General features: G+C 42.2%; 2 protein-coding genes across 2 annotated transcripts in view; one reads left to right on the top strand and one right to left on the bottom strand.

Moving 5' to 3' along the window:
• The window catches only part of LOC108704803 (extracellular matrix protein 2), a 28,049-nt gene extending 16,068 nt beyond the window's left edge, over positions 1-11,981 (bottom strand). Inside the window, exons 1-4 of the mRNA XM_041573216.1 lie at positions 11,367-11,981; positions 7,470-7,793; positions 5,102-5,371; positions 338-453 (exon numbers count right to left, since the gene is read on the bottom strand). Coding sequence (XP_041429150.1) covers positions 338-453; positions 5,102-5,371; positions 7,470-7,793; positions 11,367-11,583 — 927 coding nt within the window. The 5' untranslated portion in view covers positions 11,584-11,981. The remainder of the gene's footprint in view (positions 1-337; positions 454-5,101; positions 5,372-7,469; positions 7,794-11,366) is intronic.
• LOC108706216 (three prime repair exonuclease 2) overlaps positions 1-17,577 on the top strand; it is a 200,435-nt gene that overhangs the window by 131,713 nt on the left and 51,145 nt on the right. The gene's annotated exons all lie outside the window — the stretch shown is intronic.

Here is a 17,577-nt window from a genome sequence, read left to right as displayed (position 1 = left end):
TATCTTTTACTGATTGCTATGTTTGTAATTCTTTGTATGAACCCATTTATTTTACAGGGCTACAGAAACTCTTTCAAACCATTGCCTGGTTTCTACGTTAAATTAGACTCTAGCAACCAGATAGCTGCTGAAATTCCCAACTGGAGAGCTGCTGTACCAAAAGCGAAATTAAAAAAAAGAACTAATAAAAAATGAAGGTCAATAGCAAATTGTCTCAGAATAGTATTCGCTACATGATACTAAAAAGTTAATTTAAAGGTGAACAACCCCTTTAAAGCACTTTTCTTTCTTTAGATACACACACTTGGTCAGAACAGTCATAAGAGAAGTCTCTTACTTTAAAGACATCAAATGACAAACCCGAATCATCGATCTTGTTCTTGCTGAGATCCAGCCACTCCAGATTAGGCAGCCCTGAGAAGGCTCTTGCTGGCAGCTTGGAGATCTCATTCTCTGCAAGGAAAAGAAATAGGAAAGATGAGATTGTCCCATTGTATAGACTTCAATATTAATCTGGCACAAGCTTCCTTAAATCAAACCAACCAGAAGAAGGGGACACATAGTAACATGCCGCATGTTCTTATAAGCCCAAGGAATATAACAAAAGCATCCTTTGTCATTTCATCAAAAGAGACCTGGACATAGTTGATGCCCAAATTGACTCAACTTTCCTATGAGGGTACTATAATTAACTACATACAATTTGCTCAGCAATATTAATTAAGAATAGATGATTTTAGGTATCCATTTCTTTTTTTATATAAGAATATTGTAATTCCATTGTAATTTATGTTCCAAAAAAAAATTTTTTTTTATCAGAATATGAAGTTTTATCACGGACACATTTACCCTTTAGCTGGCGTCATGGCAATTGGGATATGTCAGTTTAAAAATACTACAATAGATGATCATATTCCTAATGGGGTTCAGGACTAAAGATAAGTTTTTTGAGGCCATGTCCTGTGTACAGTTCATTAATTATGGCAGTAAAATCCCCCCACATTATAAGAAGTAAATATCTACGTATAGATTCTGATTGGCTTGCAGAATGCCAATCTGATTGCTGCATTGTTGACATTTATTTCCTTGATCATACCAGTGAGAAGAGATCTCTTTAGTGTCATTGGTCCTGTCCAGGCTACAGTTGTTGCCTGCTAGGTATGGACTGGACTAGAGTCAACCAATCACATCTCGACAAATTAAATAGGAGGTTGAGTTATTCAATTAGGTTCTCAATTGCAGGGGCCAATAGCAACTAGCCATACATTCTGATAAGTCTACAACAAGCTTCCAAATGAGAGCAGAGATACTGGACCATTGGTTGCTTCACTGGTGCAACTTGGTTATTATTTGGTTACTACCCAGTTTCAGATATTTCCCAGGCCTAAATATTGTAAGTGGGAAACCTGAGAAGATAGAAGGATTATGTGTCCTGTGTATTCTTTTAATGTTACTCGGGACTCTTGAGTCCTCCAATCAAAGAGAAATGTTTCCTTTGCTTATTCCCATCTTGATACATAGAAAGGACATGAACTTTTCCTGCACATATTATTTATAATACTGTATCTAAATAAGCCATTACTTTATAGCTGCAAGATAAACCAAGGCAGCCATCGTTACCTGTTATTAAGTCAGGGGTCCCCCAACCTTTTGTACCCGTGAGCCACATTCAAATGTAAAAAGGGTTGAGGAACAAAAGTTCCTAGGGGGTGCCAAATAAAGGATATGATTGGCTATTTTGTAGCCCTTTGTGGACTGGCAGCTAGTGATGTGTGAATTTATTCGCCAGGCGTGAATTCGTGGGGAATTCTCGCGAAAAAAGAATGGACGCCGGCACATATTCGCCGGTGAATGTGCAGCAGCTGGCGTCAAAAATGAGACGCTGGCACCGTTTCGCAAATTTTTCACGAATTTTGCGGGAAATTCGCACATTTTTCGGCGAAACGCCCCAAATTCGCCCATCACTACTGGCAGCCTACAGGTTGGCCATAAACCTGGTTTTTATGCAACCAAAATTTGCCTCCAAACCAGAAATTAAAAAATAAGCACCTGCTTTGAGGATACATCCAAAGGGGTTGGTGAGCAACATGTTGCTCACAAGAAGCCACTGGTTGGGGATCACTGTTAGGGTTGGCACCTTTTATTTTGGTCGAAAACAGGCAGGGGGCGGGCAGGTGATGTAGGGTGGCGGCGATGACAGGGGCGAGTGTCATTGGGGGGCAGGGCTGATGACGTGTCATTCACTTCAATGTCCTGTCCGGATTTTCTAATTTGGAAATCCAGACACAAACTTTTCACTCGGGCAGCCCTTCCAAAAACCAGGCTGTCTGAGTTAAATTCAGACAGACGGCAACTCTGTATTAGGGGTTACAGCCTTGCAGTCCAGGTGTGTGACATGTCATCAATGGAGGACATCTCCTGCTAAACATAACTGTTACCCCTTTGTATAAATTTGAAAATACCTATTGGATGGTGCACCAAAATAAGAGGAAATAGAAGGAGTGATTGTTTACTAGACCTAGAATTAAATAAAGCTAGCACTGCCTACACATTCCGCCGCAGATGGTGTCCAGATGAGAACTTGTGACCCTTTAAAAACGTATTTGTGACAACTGGATTGAATCATTTTCCTGTTGATTCAAAGCGAACGGTGAATGCACAAATAATAATGGTCCCGTTGCCACAGTGTGCAGTGCCAAATCCCAATGTGTTACTCATGTGCGAAGGAAAATAGCACCAGGTCACCTAAATACACCGGAACATACCAATTAAAACTTAATGAAGCAGATTTTTTTATCTAAAGTTGTTTCTATCCATCTATCTGCTGCAATCACCTCATGTTAGGTGATCCAATCATCAAAACATATTAGTGGCGGCAGATATCCTCTCTTGCTCAGCTGGCATCTGAATGAAGGGACAGGCATGGGATCCGTTATCCGGAAAACCCGTTATCCAGAATGCTATGAATTACGGAAAGGCCGTCTCCCATAGACAGGGCCGGAACTAGGGGTAGGCAGAGTATGCACGTGCCTAGGGCGCAAAGCTGGGGGGCGCCAGGCACGTACCTCTCTGTCACCTACCCCATGTCCGGTCCCCTCTCTCCAACTGCCGTTGGCATTTTCTTCACCTATTGCGCTCCTGCGTATGCACATGGTCCATTTTTGTGCATGCACGTAGGAGCTAGTTCCGTTTGCGTGCACGAGAGAGCTCCATTGTGCACATGCGTGTACAAGCGTCAATTCGCCTGCGTGCTCTCAGCCGGCGCTGGGGACAGACAGGCTGCCTAAGGCGCCTGGCTGGCCTGGCTCGGCACTGCCCATAGACTCTGTTTTTGTAATAATAAAAGAGCAACCAATAAGCTTTGATCAGATCCATTGGCATAGCTAGACGTTACTGGGCCCAACAACAAATCTATTTGAGGTCCCCCTAAATTAAAACATTTATTATAAACCACATATTGAAATTGTTCCCCACTGGGTCCCCTATAACTTATTAGTCCCCCCTCCCGTCAGTCATAGGATCTGGAATGCCAATTTAGATAGTACTGAAGTCTCAGACTTGACTTAAAAGTAAATGAGTATGTGTTATATAAACCGAAACCCGAGGCTCATTCTGCCTGTATTTATGTCTGAGCCCCTGTAAAATTTGACAGTGTTAATGTTCTAACATGTTCTTTCCAAATGAAAGCAATTCAGTGCCGTGTGACAACATGTTGCTTTGCGTCCCGTCACTAGAAACAAACAAAATATTTGTGAACCCGTAACAAGCAGCTGATCATAAATTGTTCCCTAGTTCTTTTTACTTATGGGTCGCTTTGAAGCCAAACACGGCTTTATGGCCTCAAAAAATTGTGGTTTTACTACATCTATAAAGATAAAAACATGGCTGGAAAACATTAGAGTGGGTTTGAAATGTTTTTTTAATACTTAGAAACGAAGATTTTTATTTACCGTTAAAACAATATATTTAAATATGCCTTTTTGTATAGTAGCTGTGGATTTAACTGTTCTGAAACAATCTGGTGTCTGTAGGAGATCTATAAGAAGTGGTCATTTACATAGATCATGGACAGAAGGGCATGAGGACAAAGGGGTGCAAAAACTTGCCCTATAGTGCTCACTCAAAAACCACTACCATCTGGGGTCTGGATGCACTGCACCATGAAAAATGTTCCTGGGTGGTGCAAAATAAGTGCTGAGATGGGGAATTTGGCATCCCCTGTGTGGACTATCGGGGAGCTCTGATCGGCAGTACACTTGGTTTTTATACAACCAAAACTTGCCTCCAATCCAGGAATTGAAAAATAAGCTCCTGCTTTGAGGCCACTGGGAGCCACATCCAAGGGGTTGGAGAGCAACATGTTGCTCACGAGCCACTGGTTGAAGATCACCATCCTAGAACATTTGTTTTGTATGTGTGTATTTACCTTTTATTTTCCAGTGGAACGGCAACTTTGTGATTTGTATAGGTTGAAAGAATAGAATCATTATTTACACCTATAGTATATTTAGGGGGAATGCCCAATCTGGAGGCACATAAAGTGCCCTACTGTGGAGCTTTTTGGAAGGTTGTCAAATGGGCGGATCTTTCCCCCTGATATTCCCATCAAAGGCAGGCGATATCTAATCCAATCAGAAAAAAAATCGTGAATAGGCAGTGACGGGACAAGGACTGCACCAACTAGATGGACAGGAAAATCAAACTTACCCAATCGACATCTGGACAATTTTTGTCTGTCAAGGAGGCCCCATACATGGGCAGATAAGCTGCTGTCTCGGTCTAAAGGACCCGAATCAGCATCTTAAATCTGACCATGTATGGATTTTTCTCTTATGCTAGCCATACACTTGTTGAGTTGTAGCTTTGACTGATTGGGCCACCTATATAATGAGCTAAATTGGGCTGATTTAGACGCTACGTTTTGTAATTAGTTAGTGAATGTAGAAGCCGGGAGGGTGCTCAGGCAGTGATGGATGTCAGACCAGCAGACCAACAAGTATTTGTTAGGGCTGGCATTATACCTTTAATTATCATATCTAGTTTTTCTGTTTCGTATAAAGAAAATTAGACTGATGATTAATGAAAATATTTCATTTCCTACCAGCTAAGAAGAGTGTCTTTAGCCCAAGGTCAGTCATTAGCGGCAGGTACTTCATCTTTGTATTTGCACACGCGATGGTAGACTCTGAGAGCAGACACCCAAAGGGGAGAGATGGGATGGGATACTCTGTTGGCTGGACTGGAATTCTGAGAATAGGTGGGACTGGAAGCAAACTGTCAGCCACATTGGTATCTGGTTGTTCTTTCATGTGCTTCTCCTCCTTGGATGGATGTTCAAGCGCCTTTTTTGCTGCACTTTGTGTCGTTTTCTCTAAGGAAAGGAAAGAAGAATCATAAAAAGAGAGTTGGGTTGTTCCTTGTCAACTACTTTTGCCAACCTCCCAAGACAAGTAGACTAGTTTCTTTGGTCTAGCACAAAGGACAAGCAAACTAAAAAAAAAAGTGGCCAAAGGCAGTAAGTAATCTTTTAACCCAGGCCAATCCATTCTTCAGGGCAAACGGAGCTGAGCAAGAAATAGAAGCTACTCCATATTTGGTCCTTGAGAGGAACCTATCTTCCTACTTTATTGTGACTGCCAGTCACTGGCATAACTATGATTGGCCATACCATCACCATGGAAAGCCTCCCACCACGTGTCCTAACCATAGATTGTTCTGATTAGAACAATAGGCAAAACATATCCGCACAAGCCCTATTGTCCTCATGTTGAACAAGGGGTGTATATTGTCCCTTTAGGGCAGAGACAGACTACAAGATTCGGTCGACTAATCTCCCCGAACTGCCTCCCTGCCAGTTATAGTCTAAATCGCCGGCGGGATGGCACCTGGAGCGCTTCATTTTCAGGAAACTACGGGCAACTTCGGAAAACGAAGTGCTCTGATTGCTACCCACTGGCGATTTAGATTCTAGCCGATGGGGAGGCAGTTCGGGGAGATTAGTCACCCGAAGAAGGGACGATTTGTCCCCAGATGACTAATCTCCCCAAATCTTCTCGTCTGTCTCTGCCATTAAGGCAAAAACACTGATAGGTTAACTGATGGGCAAGTAAAGTCTGGGGATGACACTGAACATCGTATGTACTGCTTTTTATTCATCGTGGTTTAGATCTGGTCACTGTGACTGCAGAACTAAATATCCCACTGCAGGAGCTTGGCCTCATTAAAGTATTTACTATGAAAAGCACAGAAAAAATACAGCTTGGCCAAAATACAGAGAGACCCATGATTATGGGATACCAGCCCTCCTACTATATATAACTGTCTTTAGTCTTTCCAACAGTGTTTCAATACATTCTGCTTGTTAAACTGTATTATCCTTGTATTATCCTATGGACAAGCAACTCTTTGCATAAAGAGCTATGGTTGGTTATAAGCAAATTTTCAACTGGTTGCCATTATTTATTTATTTTTATACTTTTTAAATGATTTGCGTTCTTCTTCCGACTCCTTCTAGCTTTCAAACAGGGGTCACTGACCCCATCTAAAAACCAATGCTCTGAAAGGCTACTGTTACTTTTTATTACTCTATTTTTTTCTACATAGACCCTTTCCTAAACATATTACAGTCTCTCATTCAAATCAATGCATGGTTGCTAGGAAAATGTAGACCCTAGCAACTGGATTGCAGAACTGGAGAGCTGCTGAATAAAAAGCTAAATAACTCAAAAACCACAAAGAAAAACAAATTGCAAATTGTCTCAGAATATCACTCTCTTCATCATACTAAAAGTTAACTCAAAGCTGAACAACCCCTTTGTCAGATATAAGCGTTGGACCTAAGCAGGAATGTCAAACCCGAAGCTCTTCAACATTTTTAATCTCCATTCTGGCCAGTATATGTGTTCACACCTGCAATTTGCAGCTACAGCTAATACACCAATCAGCCTGATGTTATGAATTACATGGCAGTGTATGTATTGTCCCTGGACCTGGCAGTAATTCCAATCTTTCCATAGTGAGTTGCTCGACTTATGGTCAGACTGGTCACCAGGATACTGGAATTAAACCTGGTGAGCCTGGATCTGGTGTGCCCGGGGTCATTCGTCCACTGTGGCCACGTAGTAATTGTCCCACCATGGTGTGCTGCTAGCTACCTAAATAAGCCCCAGTATCATATGTGCACTGCCCATTTCTCTTCCATCACAGCACATGCCGCCAATACATGTTGTGTGCTGGTGGGCCCCCTGGGTCATCAGCTAGAATTCTGGGAAAACACTGCATTGTGGATGAATACCATGAACATAAACATCCAGTCCGTTTTGCAAGTTTTCAACAAAAATGGATTAGTGTGCAACCAATTGTATTATTGCTGTCAAACAACAGTCCTATAAACACTAGCTACGACAGGTTGCTGTAGAACTTGAGCCAGCACCCTTATAACATTCACCCTGTAGCCCAGGCTCCTGTACCTTGTCTTAGTGGTTCCTTCTTTGGTTTGTCAGTAGTTGCTGGAGATTTTGCCTTTTTTTGAATCCTTGGTTCTTGTTTCTTTTCAGAGGAAGACTTTTTCCGGTCCAACGGTTTGTCCTTAGACTCCTCTTTTCTTTTTGGTGGCCTAGTGGTTGCCACTGTGGAAAAGTCCATTACTGGTCTAGGGGTCATCTTTACAGTTCCGTCTTTCATCTTCGCCAAGGTCTTCTCCTTTTGTTTTGCATTTCTCTCACTCTTTTGTAACTGTATCCTTCCATGGTCTGGTGAGACAGTTTGCACCGGCACTTTTACCTTTGGCAAGCCTAAAGAGAGAGCTGAACATTATCAATATCCTCAGAAAGAAATTGATCACCATACATGGAAATGTTTTGTTAGCAGAATGTGAAAGCAAACATGTCTTATTGGCATTGGTTTGTCATTTGTAGCACTCTTGAATTACACCTGTAAAATTTGACCAGTAGGTCAAATGTTGGACTGGCCCCCTAGGGACCACTAGAGAATCTGATATTCTGGGCCGACTCTCACAGCAATTAGATGTAAACTAAATGTAAAAGGTTCTATATGGTGGAAATAAGAAAGGGCTGCTGGACATTGTCCATCGCTGAAGCCCACTGGTAGATCTTCTTCTTATATTGAATTCTACTAGGGCATAATTTCCAGACCATTTAAGGTCTAACATTTGGTCAACATAGGTTCAAGATATTTGTTGCTGTATTTGCCATTAAGCCAGTGCCCCTATCAAAAATCATGGCCTCCCCATAGGAACTTAAGTACTTTGCTCTCTGTCTCACCAGGTCTTTCCCAACTAAAAAAAAGTTTATCCTAAATTAATCAACCCTTTGCCTCCAATCTTCACAGTCCATGCTTCATGCCAGTCAAGTACACAACCCACACAAACCCTGTCCAATCTTTACTAGGCTTCACCCCTTTTACAGAGGAACCCCACTTTTGTCTGAGAGGGCTCATTCAATTTTGAATACATAACATTACAACATATTGGTTTTCCAAACCCTGGCAATAAGGGTCGCCCTACAATTTTACCACCTGTATCCCCCTAATGGCTACCCAGTACACTTTTATATTCCTTTGGGATGCATGTATCCGTTATGCCGGGTACCAGTGTCTGACATGGATGCTAGGGACCCACCAGAAAACCTTTGACCATGGGCCCACCAGAAAACCTTAGACCGTGGGCCCACCAGAAAACCTTAGACCGTGGGCCCATCAGAAAACCTTAGACCGTGGGCCCACCAGAAAACCTTAGACCGTGGGCCCACCAGAAAACCTTAGACCTGGGCCCACTTTCCAAACTATTAATCCTCCTCTTCTCACTCCAAGTCTTTTATATCTACTTACTATATTCTTCCATTATTAAGCATTTTTTCCCCATAAAGAAATAGGGAATGACCATGAAATAGGCTAAATAGTTAGAAGCAAGAGGCCCACTGACACCTGGGTCCACCGGGAGTTTTCCTGGTATCCTGGTGGGCCAGTCCAATACTGCTGGGTGCCTAATGTTTCTGCTCACTCGAATACTGCCTTTTGCTTATGCTACGGGTGGGAGAGGGGAATGTACTTTTGGTCATGCTCCAATCTATGTCATGCTATGAAGTCTTGTTTGAAAAAGATTGGTTCCATTTCCATGGTTACATGTTTTTTTACCTTTTTTTATTTTAGATACAATCTTTTTTGCCTAATGGTATGTGTACTAAGCTTGAGACAGAATGTGTATATATATCCGAGGACTCGCCCACCACAAATAAACATTCTTATGAGTCCTGGGAGTTGCCGAAGCCTGTCTGCTTGAATTCCACATTCATTCCACACTTCCTGTAATAAAGGCAAGATGGAGGGTAGAACCATAAATTCAGACTGTATAGCATCAAAAAGCACCCAAAATATTAGGCTTCTTTACTTTTTTACCCATAATGCAATCTTCTTTTCAGAAATTCAGGCACCATAACCCTTAGGAGACATTGGGATCATCCCACCAGTAAGGAGATTCATGAGTAAAACAGATCCTCTACAGTTGAAGCCACTGGGGGATGTAAAATAGTCCCTTTCCAATACTGTGGTCCCTACACTTGGGTGGGTTTCACCTGGGGAGTTCTAATAACACATTACTTCTCCCTGGTGCTGCTCTTACTCCATACACTAAGCGCCTCCTCCACTAGTTGTCGGTTGAGGCCAAAGAGAAGAACCATTTGCTCCCTCCAATTATTAAAATATGCACAGGAACTGTTCATACTAACCCTGGGCCATTGGAAAATACTGCTCCCCTTTTACACAAAATGCAACCCTTTCCTTAAAATATCTTCCCCTTACTGGCTAAGTCCACTGGCCATTTACCACGCTACGTCTGCCCACTGGAACTCTTTTGCAAAAATACAGGTATAGGATCAGTTATCCAGAAAGCTTGGGATTACAGAATATCCTATAGACTCCATTAGTATCAAATTCAAATTTTTCTCTGTAATAATAAAACAGTAGCTTGTACTTGATCCCATCTCAGATATCATTAATCCTTACTAGTTGCAAAACAATCCTATTGGGCTTAATTAATATTTACATTTTTTTTTTTTTGGTAGACTTAAGGTATGGTGATCCAAATTACGAAAAGATCCTTTATCCGGAAAACCCCAGGTCCTGATTATTCTGGATAACAGGGCCCATACCATCAGGCACTGATCTAGAATCTCCAGGTGGAATGAGACCTGGTTACTCTCTCTCTCTCTCTTCTTCTCGAGAGAGAGAGAGAGGAGAGAGAGAGAGAGAGAGAGAGAGAAGAGAGAAGGAGACTATATAGATATATGCTGGGACCTGCCTTAAACCAATCGCACCCTTTGTTGTTACCGACACTGCTTGCTATATGGTTTCAATAGCAATTACATGTGCAAATAACTGTGCAGTCAGGAGGCTGTTTGCAGGAGAGATTAATGTAATATATATTCTGTTTAATGATGTCACATGACAACAAGCCACATTAACAACAAATCAGTGGCATAATTATAGGGGTAGCAGACCCCAGACTTCACCAATTAGCCTATTCTAGGCAACCTTTCAATTCTTTTTAAATTCTTTATTTTTTTTAATGATTTGCCATCTTTTTCTGATTTTTTCAGTTTTTAAATGGGGGTCACTGACCCCTGGTAAAAAACAAATGCTCTGTAAAGCTATAAATTGATTGTTGTTGCTTTATTACTCCTCTATTCAGGCCTTTCCTATTCACATTCTAGTCTCTTACTCAAATGATTGCATGGTTGCTAGGGGAATTTGGATTCTAGCAACTAGATTGCTGAAAGAGCTGCTGAATAAACATGTAAATCACTCAAAAACCACAAATAATAAAAAAACTAGTACAAAATTGAGTACAAGCGGGTTAGCAACATGACACTAGACATTGCCAGGCCCCACATAGCCTCAGCATTCTGCAATGGGAAAGTCAATAAACCATATACCTCTGTCCTAACACTGATTTATCAGGGTGAACAGCTGTGAGACTGTTTATATAGTTTTGCAAGACAGTGTCAGGGAAAGGGTCTCTAACTGTAAAATTGTGTGTTTTGTGGAAGAAGCTAGAACTGCGGGAAAATGTGCATAGTAAGGCAAGTTGGCATCAGGTTAATGTAGTTAGTGTAAGGGGAATAAGCTTTCTATTCTGTTAAAAAGAATAGTAAGGCAAGAGGCATTTAAATTTGGGCTCCCCAACATGCCAAAGTCAGGGGGGATTCTGACAATTGTAGTTCAATACCAGCCATAGAAGTGTTTATAAATGATCTCCCATTACGCAGGCCTCAAAGGAAATGACACCAGACAACTCCACCCTTTGGATGAGTCCACAAATAAAGTTAACTTTCCCCTGGCATTTTTCTTACCCGTGGATCCCATCCTCTGACTGCCGTGGCTTTTCCTTGCTCCTGTCTTAATTCTCAGTGGATCCTTTCCATGTCCAGGGCTCAGTTTCACTCCATTCTTGGCCAATGGATTCAGGCCTGTGCCATTGCTGAGCTGCTCCGGGGGAGCTTGTGTGGCACCTCCTGTCCATCCCAATGCACTTATCAGAGCCAGACAGATAGGAAAAAGTAGATGCATCTTGCTGCCCTCTGCTCTTAATACAACCAGGTGAATTGTAAGGACCAGTGGTGTCTATCCTGACTCCTGCCACTCTTCTCTGCAAAGGAGCAGCTCTGATTTCCCAAAATTCAACCCAAGATGTTTCCGAAATCAGATGCCCCAGGGAGTTCAATTCAAACATAAGGTGAACTGTGTGTTCTCCTCCCCCCCTTCCCTGCAAAGCGGAGATTCTTTTCTCTACCAGCAAACAGTAATTTGGGCACAACAAGCCCAGCCTTTTCCCCCTCTTACTGTAGGAAATAGCAGGTCCAAGGATCCTACAATTTGATCAAACATTTGTTTATGCAAGATTGGAAACATCCCAGTTTCTCCCTGGGCTCTGAATGTTACATTGCAGGGCAGCGTTACACTGAGGGGTCTGTGGCCCAGTCACTATGAATGGGGTCTCTGTTTGCTAACAAGCAGCGCTCAGAGGGGAGGAAAGGGAGGCATTAGATTCAGGTTAACACACAGCAGGCATTATCAACTGGAAATGTACTCTCCCTCAGCATGTACTACATGTAGAGTCTTAAAGGGGAGATAAACCCAAAAATCAAACATTGTCCCTCAATAGAAAACCTAATTCTAACCTTCTTTCCCATATACATTCATTGGACTTTTCCAGTGGGATTAAAGTTATTTGCAAATGGAATTGTTATCAAAAGCAGCGTGTGCGTCTCCCTTTCTGTTCCTGGCTCTGTCTCCCGAAACAATGTAACAGAAGTCAGGTCTCCTCCAGTCAAGACATTGTTTCAAAAAGAACTACTACTAGGGTTTTGTTTTGTTATAAAACACATAACTTTGAAAAACACAAAAAAAAGGGTGATTGATGTGTATTGGAAAGTTACTTAGAATAATATTTTTGTTTATTATGCAAAAACAAAGTTTGGGGGGTGGCGTTTCCCTTTAAATTAGGGTTGCACCGAATCCAGGATTCGGTTTGGGATTTTGCCAGGATTCTGCCTTTTTCAGCAGGATTCGGGTTCAGCCGAACCGAATCCTAATTTGCATATGCAAACTAGGGGTGGGAAGGGAAATTGCGTGACTTTTTGTCACAAAACAAGGAAGTAAAAAATATTTTTCCCTTCCCACCCCTAATTTGAATATGCAGATTAGGATTCGGATAGGTATTCGGCCGAATCTTTCGTGAAGTATTCTGGGGTTCGGCCGAGTCCAAAATAGTGGTTCCCTACTTTAAATTAACAGTGCTTAGTTTTAGTTTGATGATTTAGCGATTGTCTATTATAAGGCAACATAGACGCAAGTTGTTGCACACACTGACAATCACTGACACCTTCATTATAGGTACAGACATGTTACAATATAGGGGGTCATTTGCAAGGGTTAGACAAGCTCAGTTGTGTGGTTGCTAATTTCCCCACGGTCAGTTGTGTCAAAAACTCCATTCATTGGGGCTACTTGTGCCAACATGAGCTCCTTGTACTTCTGTATAATTGTGCTCAGTGCGGCACTTATTGACATGAACCCTGGCGCTACTGCCACCATAAGGGTTTCCAACAGAGGCCTGTATTAATCTCCAGCACCAAAAACATCAGACGAACATGTCACCGTCATGCCAGAATGATACTAACTAGATATAAAAGTTGTGGCACAATTGCACCTGACTTGCCTTAAAGTGGAAGGGAATCTGCCACTTGTGCATGTTAATTCTGGATGGCGATTGTATCTGAAATTGCACTGCGGTGCAGTAAGTAATTCAATTTCTTATATGTCAATCCAGATAATTATGCGTATGATACTATTTGTGCTAAATATCCTTTATTTCCAACATTTCTACGGGGAAAAGGGGATGTGCATAATTAACATTTTTGAATAACACTTTTGATTCAATTCACCGCTAAATATTTGGTGACTGCTGAATTAAATCCAAGGACTTTTGTCAAGTAAAACAAAAATTGCTGTTGAAGTTGCATAAAAATAAGGGTTGAGAATCGGTTTGGCCTTGAAAAGATTTCCAAAATTGGGCTGAACGGATTCCTGCATTCCATACAACGCAGCTGGAAAGGCTGCTGTTCTTTGTGGGTCTTTAGAACTCAACTATATTGAGCAGAACTCAACTGTATTGAGCAATAGCAGTGCTGTTATACTGGGCCTCTCAGCAAAATTATTTTATGGCCCCAAGACATTTGATTGCCATCCCGCCCGCGTTTCACATTCGACCCATGCGGGAGGCAGTTCGGGTTGATTAGTCGCCTCGAGGAAGAGGCGATTTATCATCGGGCGTCTAAATCTCCCCAAATCTGAATGTGTGTCTCTGCCCTAACTGCCACCCGCATGGGTCGAATGTGAAACGCCCACGGGATTGAAATTATTGTGTTTCGTTTTATGAAGTTGCCCGAAGATGCCTCTTGAGAGCGATCAGAGTGCCATCCCGCCGGCGATTTACATTCTAGTCAGTGGGAAGCAGTTCGGGGAGATTAGTCGCCCAGAAGAAGAGGCGATTTATCGTCGGGCGACTAAATCTGCCTGAATCTGAGCATTTGTCTCTGAGAGCCACTTTGCTCTAGATACACCTGAAAGCCCATATTTATTTATATTAGAAAATGAATATACTCAAAATCCTGCTCCTCGTGTATTGACTGTAGTTCTTGCCTCCACCAGACGCCAGTTATTTGGCCATGCCACTCAACAGATTAGACCAGAATGCTAAGAAGCATGTAGAGCTGGGTGAAGTAATATTGTTGCCCTTATCCAGGTGCCCCCCACACACACCAAAAAACCCATGCCCCATTAAAAAGGGTATGCCATTTCCGAGTGATGTCTGTCTAATATTACCTATTTGTTTTACCCATTCAAATGAATAAGAAGCGAGTGCAGTCAGGGAAGTGAACTCAACAGTTCTACTTGGGGGCACCATGGCAGTTATTATATCTCACCTACCATTTGTACCAGGTCTGGTGGCCTATAGCAGCCAGTTAATGATAAAGAATTTAATGGGGCCTTTGATGGGTTGTTATTGGTTTCTTGACCACATTTACCCTCTTTGACATAAACTCTAAGAACTAATGATGTCCAGGTTTTCCACAATATGACCCAAATTTAACTAAAAGTCAACAAGGTTCATTACAATGTGGAAGGCAGGGTGGAAAATGCAAAATATGGGTGCAATTTTTCTATCCAGCACCAGGTGAAGAGAAAATGGTTCAAAGCAGAAGGTTCCACTGGCACCTGGGCCCATGGGGAGATTTCCTGGTATCCCTGTCGGCCAGTTTGACACGGAGGTACAATTTTGCACCCGTTAGTGCTCTTGCCCTTCTGCCTAGGGTTTACATAAATTACCTCTAATGTCTTTTCGGATACATATCATTTTTCCTCCATCTGTTCTTTACGCGACGCATGCATGGAATCTGCTATAAACTATCCTTGCTCCATCATAATTTGTCAGCACTTGGTTCTGCTGATATTGGTTGTACTGGGAACTGTAATGTAGTGGGCAGATGATCCCACATATTCAGAGGTCAACTTTCAGCCTTCAAACTGGACAGCTTTCCACGATTCTGACGGACTTGAACTCCGTACTTGAGCTTAATTATCTCAATTATATTTTACAAGAGTAAGTACTTTAGTACACTATGATAATAAGGTGTACTGTTCTTATGTATAGCTAATCAGAAAGAACACTCGATCGGCTGACCTTATATGACTGTTGTTGCTAATTCATGCTAATCGGATGGTTATGTGTCTCATAGTACATGTGTGTTCTGCGCTTCTGTTCTGGAATTATACTCCAGCTGTTATTTTTTTTTTCTCCTTGAGGTTTTTTTTTCTCGTGGCTTTTGGCCTTGTAGTCTACTAATCTTCCCAACATCTGCCTCGTATCAGTCCCTGGGCCCATTTAGCATGTAGCCTCTTTGTACAGATAAATAGATTATGTAAGAAAGAGAGTCAACAATTAATTTGTCCAATCTACGAGGAGGGAGGCTGTTGAAGCCTTTGTATTGCAAGTACCACGGGATGTTATTTGTGTGCACAAGGTAAAGAAAGAAGGTTTACAGAGACATCACAGACCAATATCATGGGGGGTGGGATAAGGGGCATCCAAGACTGGATTTATAAAAAGGCACTGTAGTAGGCACTTGCCTGGGGCACATGTCGGAAAAAGCTTGTAGGAGTTTGTATAATGAAATAACAAAGGGAAGATGCCTTAGGCGCGTTACAGGTTGGCGCTAATGCTTTTCACTGCTAGAAGAAATCCTGTCAGCATAGCTCGCATGTTTCGTGAGGCATTCGCGACTTTGGAGAACGAAGGGTCGCGAGTCCATGCACAGCAATTTTCATTCAGCAGGGGAGCATTTCGGATATTGTTCCCCAAAAGAGGCGATTTGCGCTGCTCAATCTATTCCCAACTCCCAGATTTGACTTGCCTTAAGTAAAAGAGGGAAATCTTTCTCTGTCTAATGACGCACCTTGCAGCCAGAAGATAACATGTCCCTTTGGGGGAGCTAAGTTTCCCTGAACTGCTTCCGCTGCTAGAATAAAATCCGTCTCTTGCGCAGGTGACTCGCGCACTGTTTCTCTGAGGCAACTTCGGGTGACTTCGGAGAACGAAGGCTTGGAGTGCCATCCACAGGCGATTTTCATTTAGCGGCGAAACAGGGAACAGTTGTCAGCGGATTAGTCACCCCAAAGAAGAGACGATTAGTGACCGGGCGTCACCAGTGTGACCTTACCCTTAAAGTAAAAAAGGGAAAATAAGCTTTCTCTGTATTGAAACCTAAAAGAACTGCCAGGGCCAGAAGAGACATGTGCACTATGGTGAGGGAGGGGTTGCTAGGTATATACACCTCTTCTACCTTCTAAACTCTAATTCTAGCCCCTCTCTATATCCACAGTGGGGGTTCCCAACCTTCTTTACCTAAGAACGAAATTTACATGTAAAAAGAGTTTGGGAGCAATACAAGCATAACAAACTTCCTAGGGGTTGCCAAATATGTGCTTGGCTATATGGTAGCCCCTAGATAGACTGGCAACCAACAGGAAGATCTGGTACTACATCTGTTTTTTGTTCAACCAAAAGTTGCCTCCAAGCCAGGAATTCCAAAATAAGCACCTACTTTGAGGACACTGGGAGCAACATCCAAGGGGTTGGTGTAGGCCCGGCACAGAGCTCTTCTGACTGCTGCCCAATGTGCTTGAATATGTATTTAAAGGTATCACTATGCCATTTAAAGCCGTGCGTTACTGTATCATGTAATGCTGGGGGTCATTGTGTCATATGTACGTAGCTGTTGCATTTGATGCTGGGGTCACTGTGCCAGTTAATGCTGGGGGTTATTGTGTTGTGTTTGTTGCTGTTGCTTAAAGTACGAAATACCATGTGCCTACATGCTCCTGAGATGTAAAGCCTGTTTTGGAGCAAGGTACCAGGCATCCCCAAAATATTTTGACTTGACCCAGACTGGAAAGTAACACGTTTATCCCTCCAGCTGTTATGGAACAACTCCTTCCTGACTTTGGCTAATTATTTTTTTTTTTTAAACAAAAAAAAAAAGCCCTTAAAACTTTTTGGACCCAAATGGTCTGCAGTGAATGGATAATTTCCGAGCAACACCCATGCTCATTGTTTAGAGCCTATAAAGTTTAGCTGTGGGTGTTTTGCTAGTGTGCGTGTGTGAGCTGATGATTCATTCGCTTACTAAAGTGATACAGCAAACACCTGTTTGACCCTCTCCCTTTTTCTCTCTGACGGTTTAAAGACCACCAAAGGGATAAGGAAATGACAGAGAGACCCTTTAAGAATGGCATTACGCTGTGAGAGTATGTAGCAGGAAAAACACAAAATAATTCATTTCCCTGCTTGCTCAATCCATGCACTCTCCAGATGTTAAGGAACTTTCTAATCCCTAAAACAGACTGCCGGCTTTTTTTAAAAAAACCATATATGGGGTTTTGGAATTTATCGTAATCCTCTTTTCTTCTATATCTCTTTCTGCAGGACAACCTGTAGTCAAT

Source organism: Xenopus laevis, chromosome 8L (genome assembly GCF_017654675.1).
Source record: "Xenopus laevis strain J_2021 chromosome 8L, Xenopus_laevis_v10.1, whole genome shotgun sequence".
Classification (NCBI taxonomy): Eukaryota; Metazoa; Chordata; class Amphibia; order Anura; family Pipidae; genus Xenopus; species Xenopus laevis.
The sequence above is the reverse complement of the archived record's forward strand: the minus strand, read 5'-3'. Positions and strand labels throughout refer to the sequence as shown.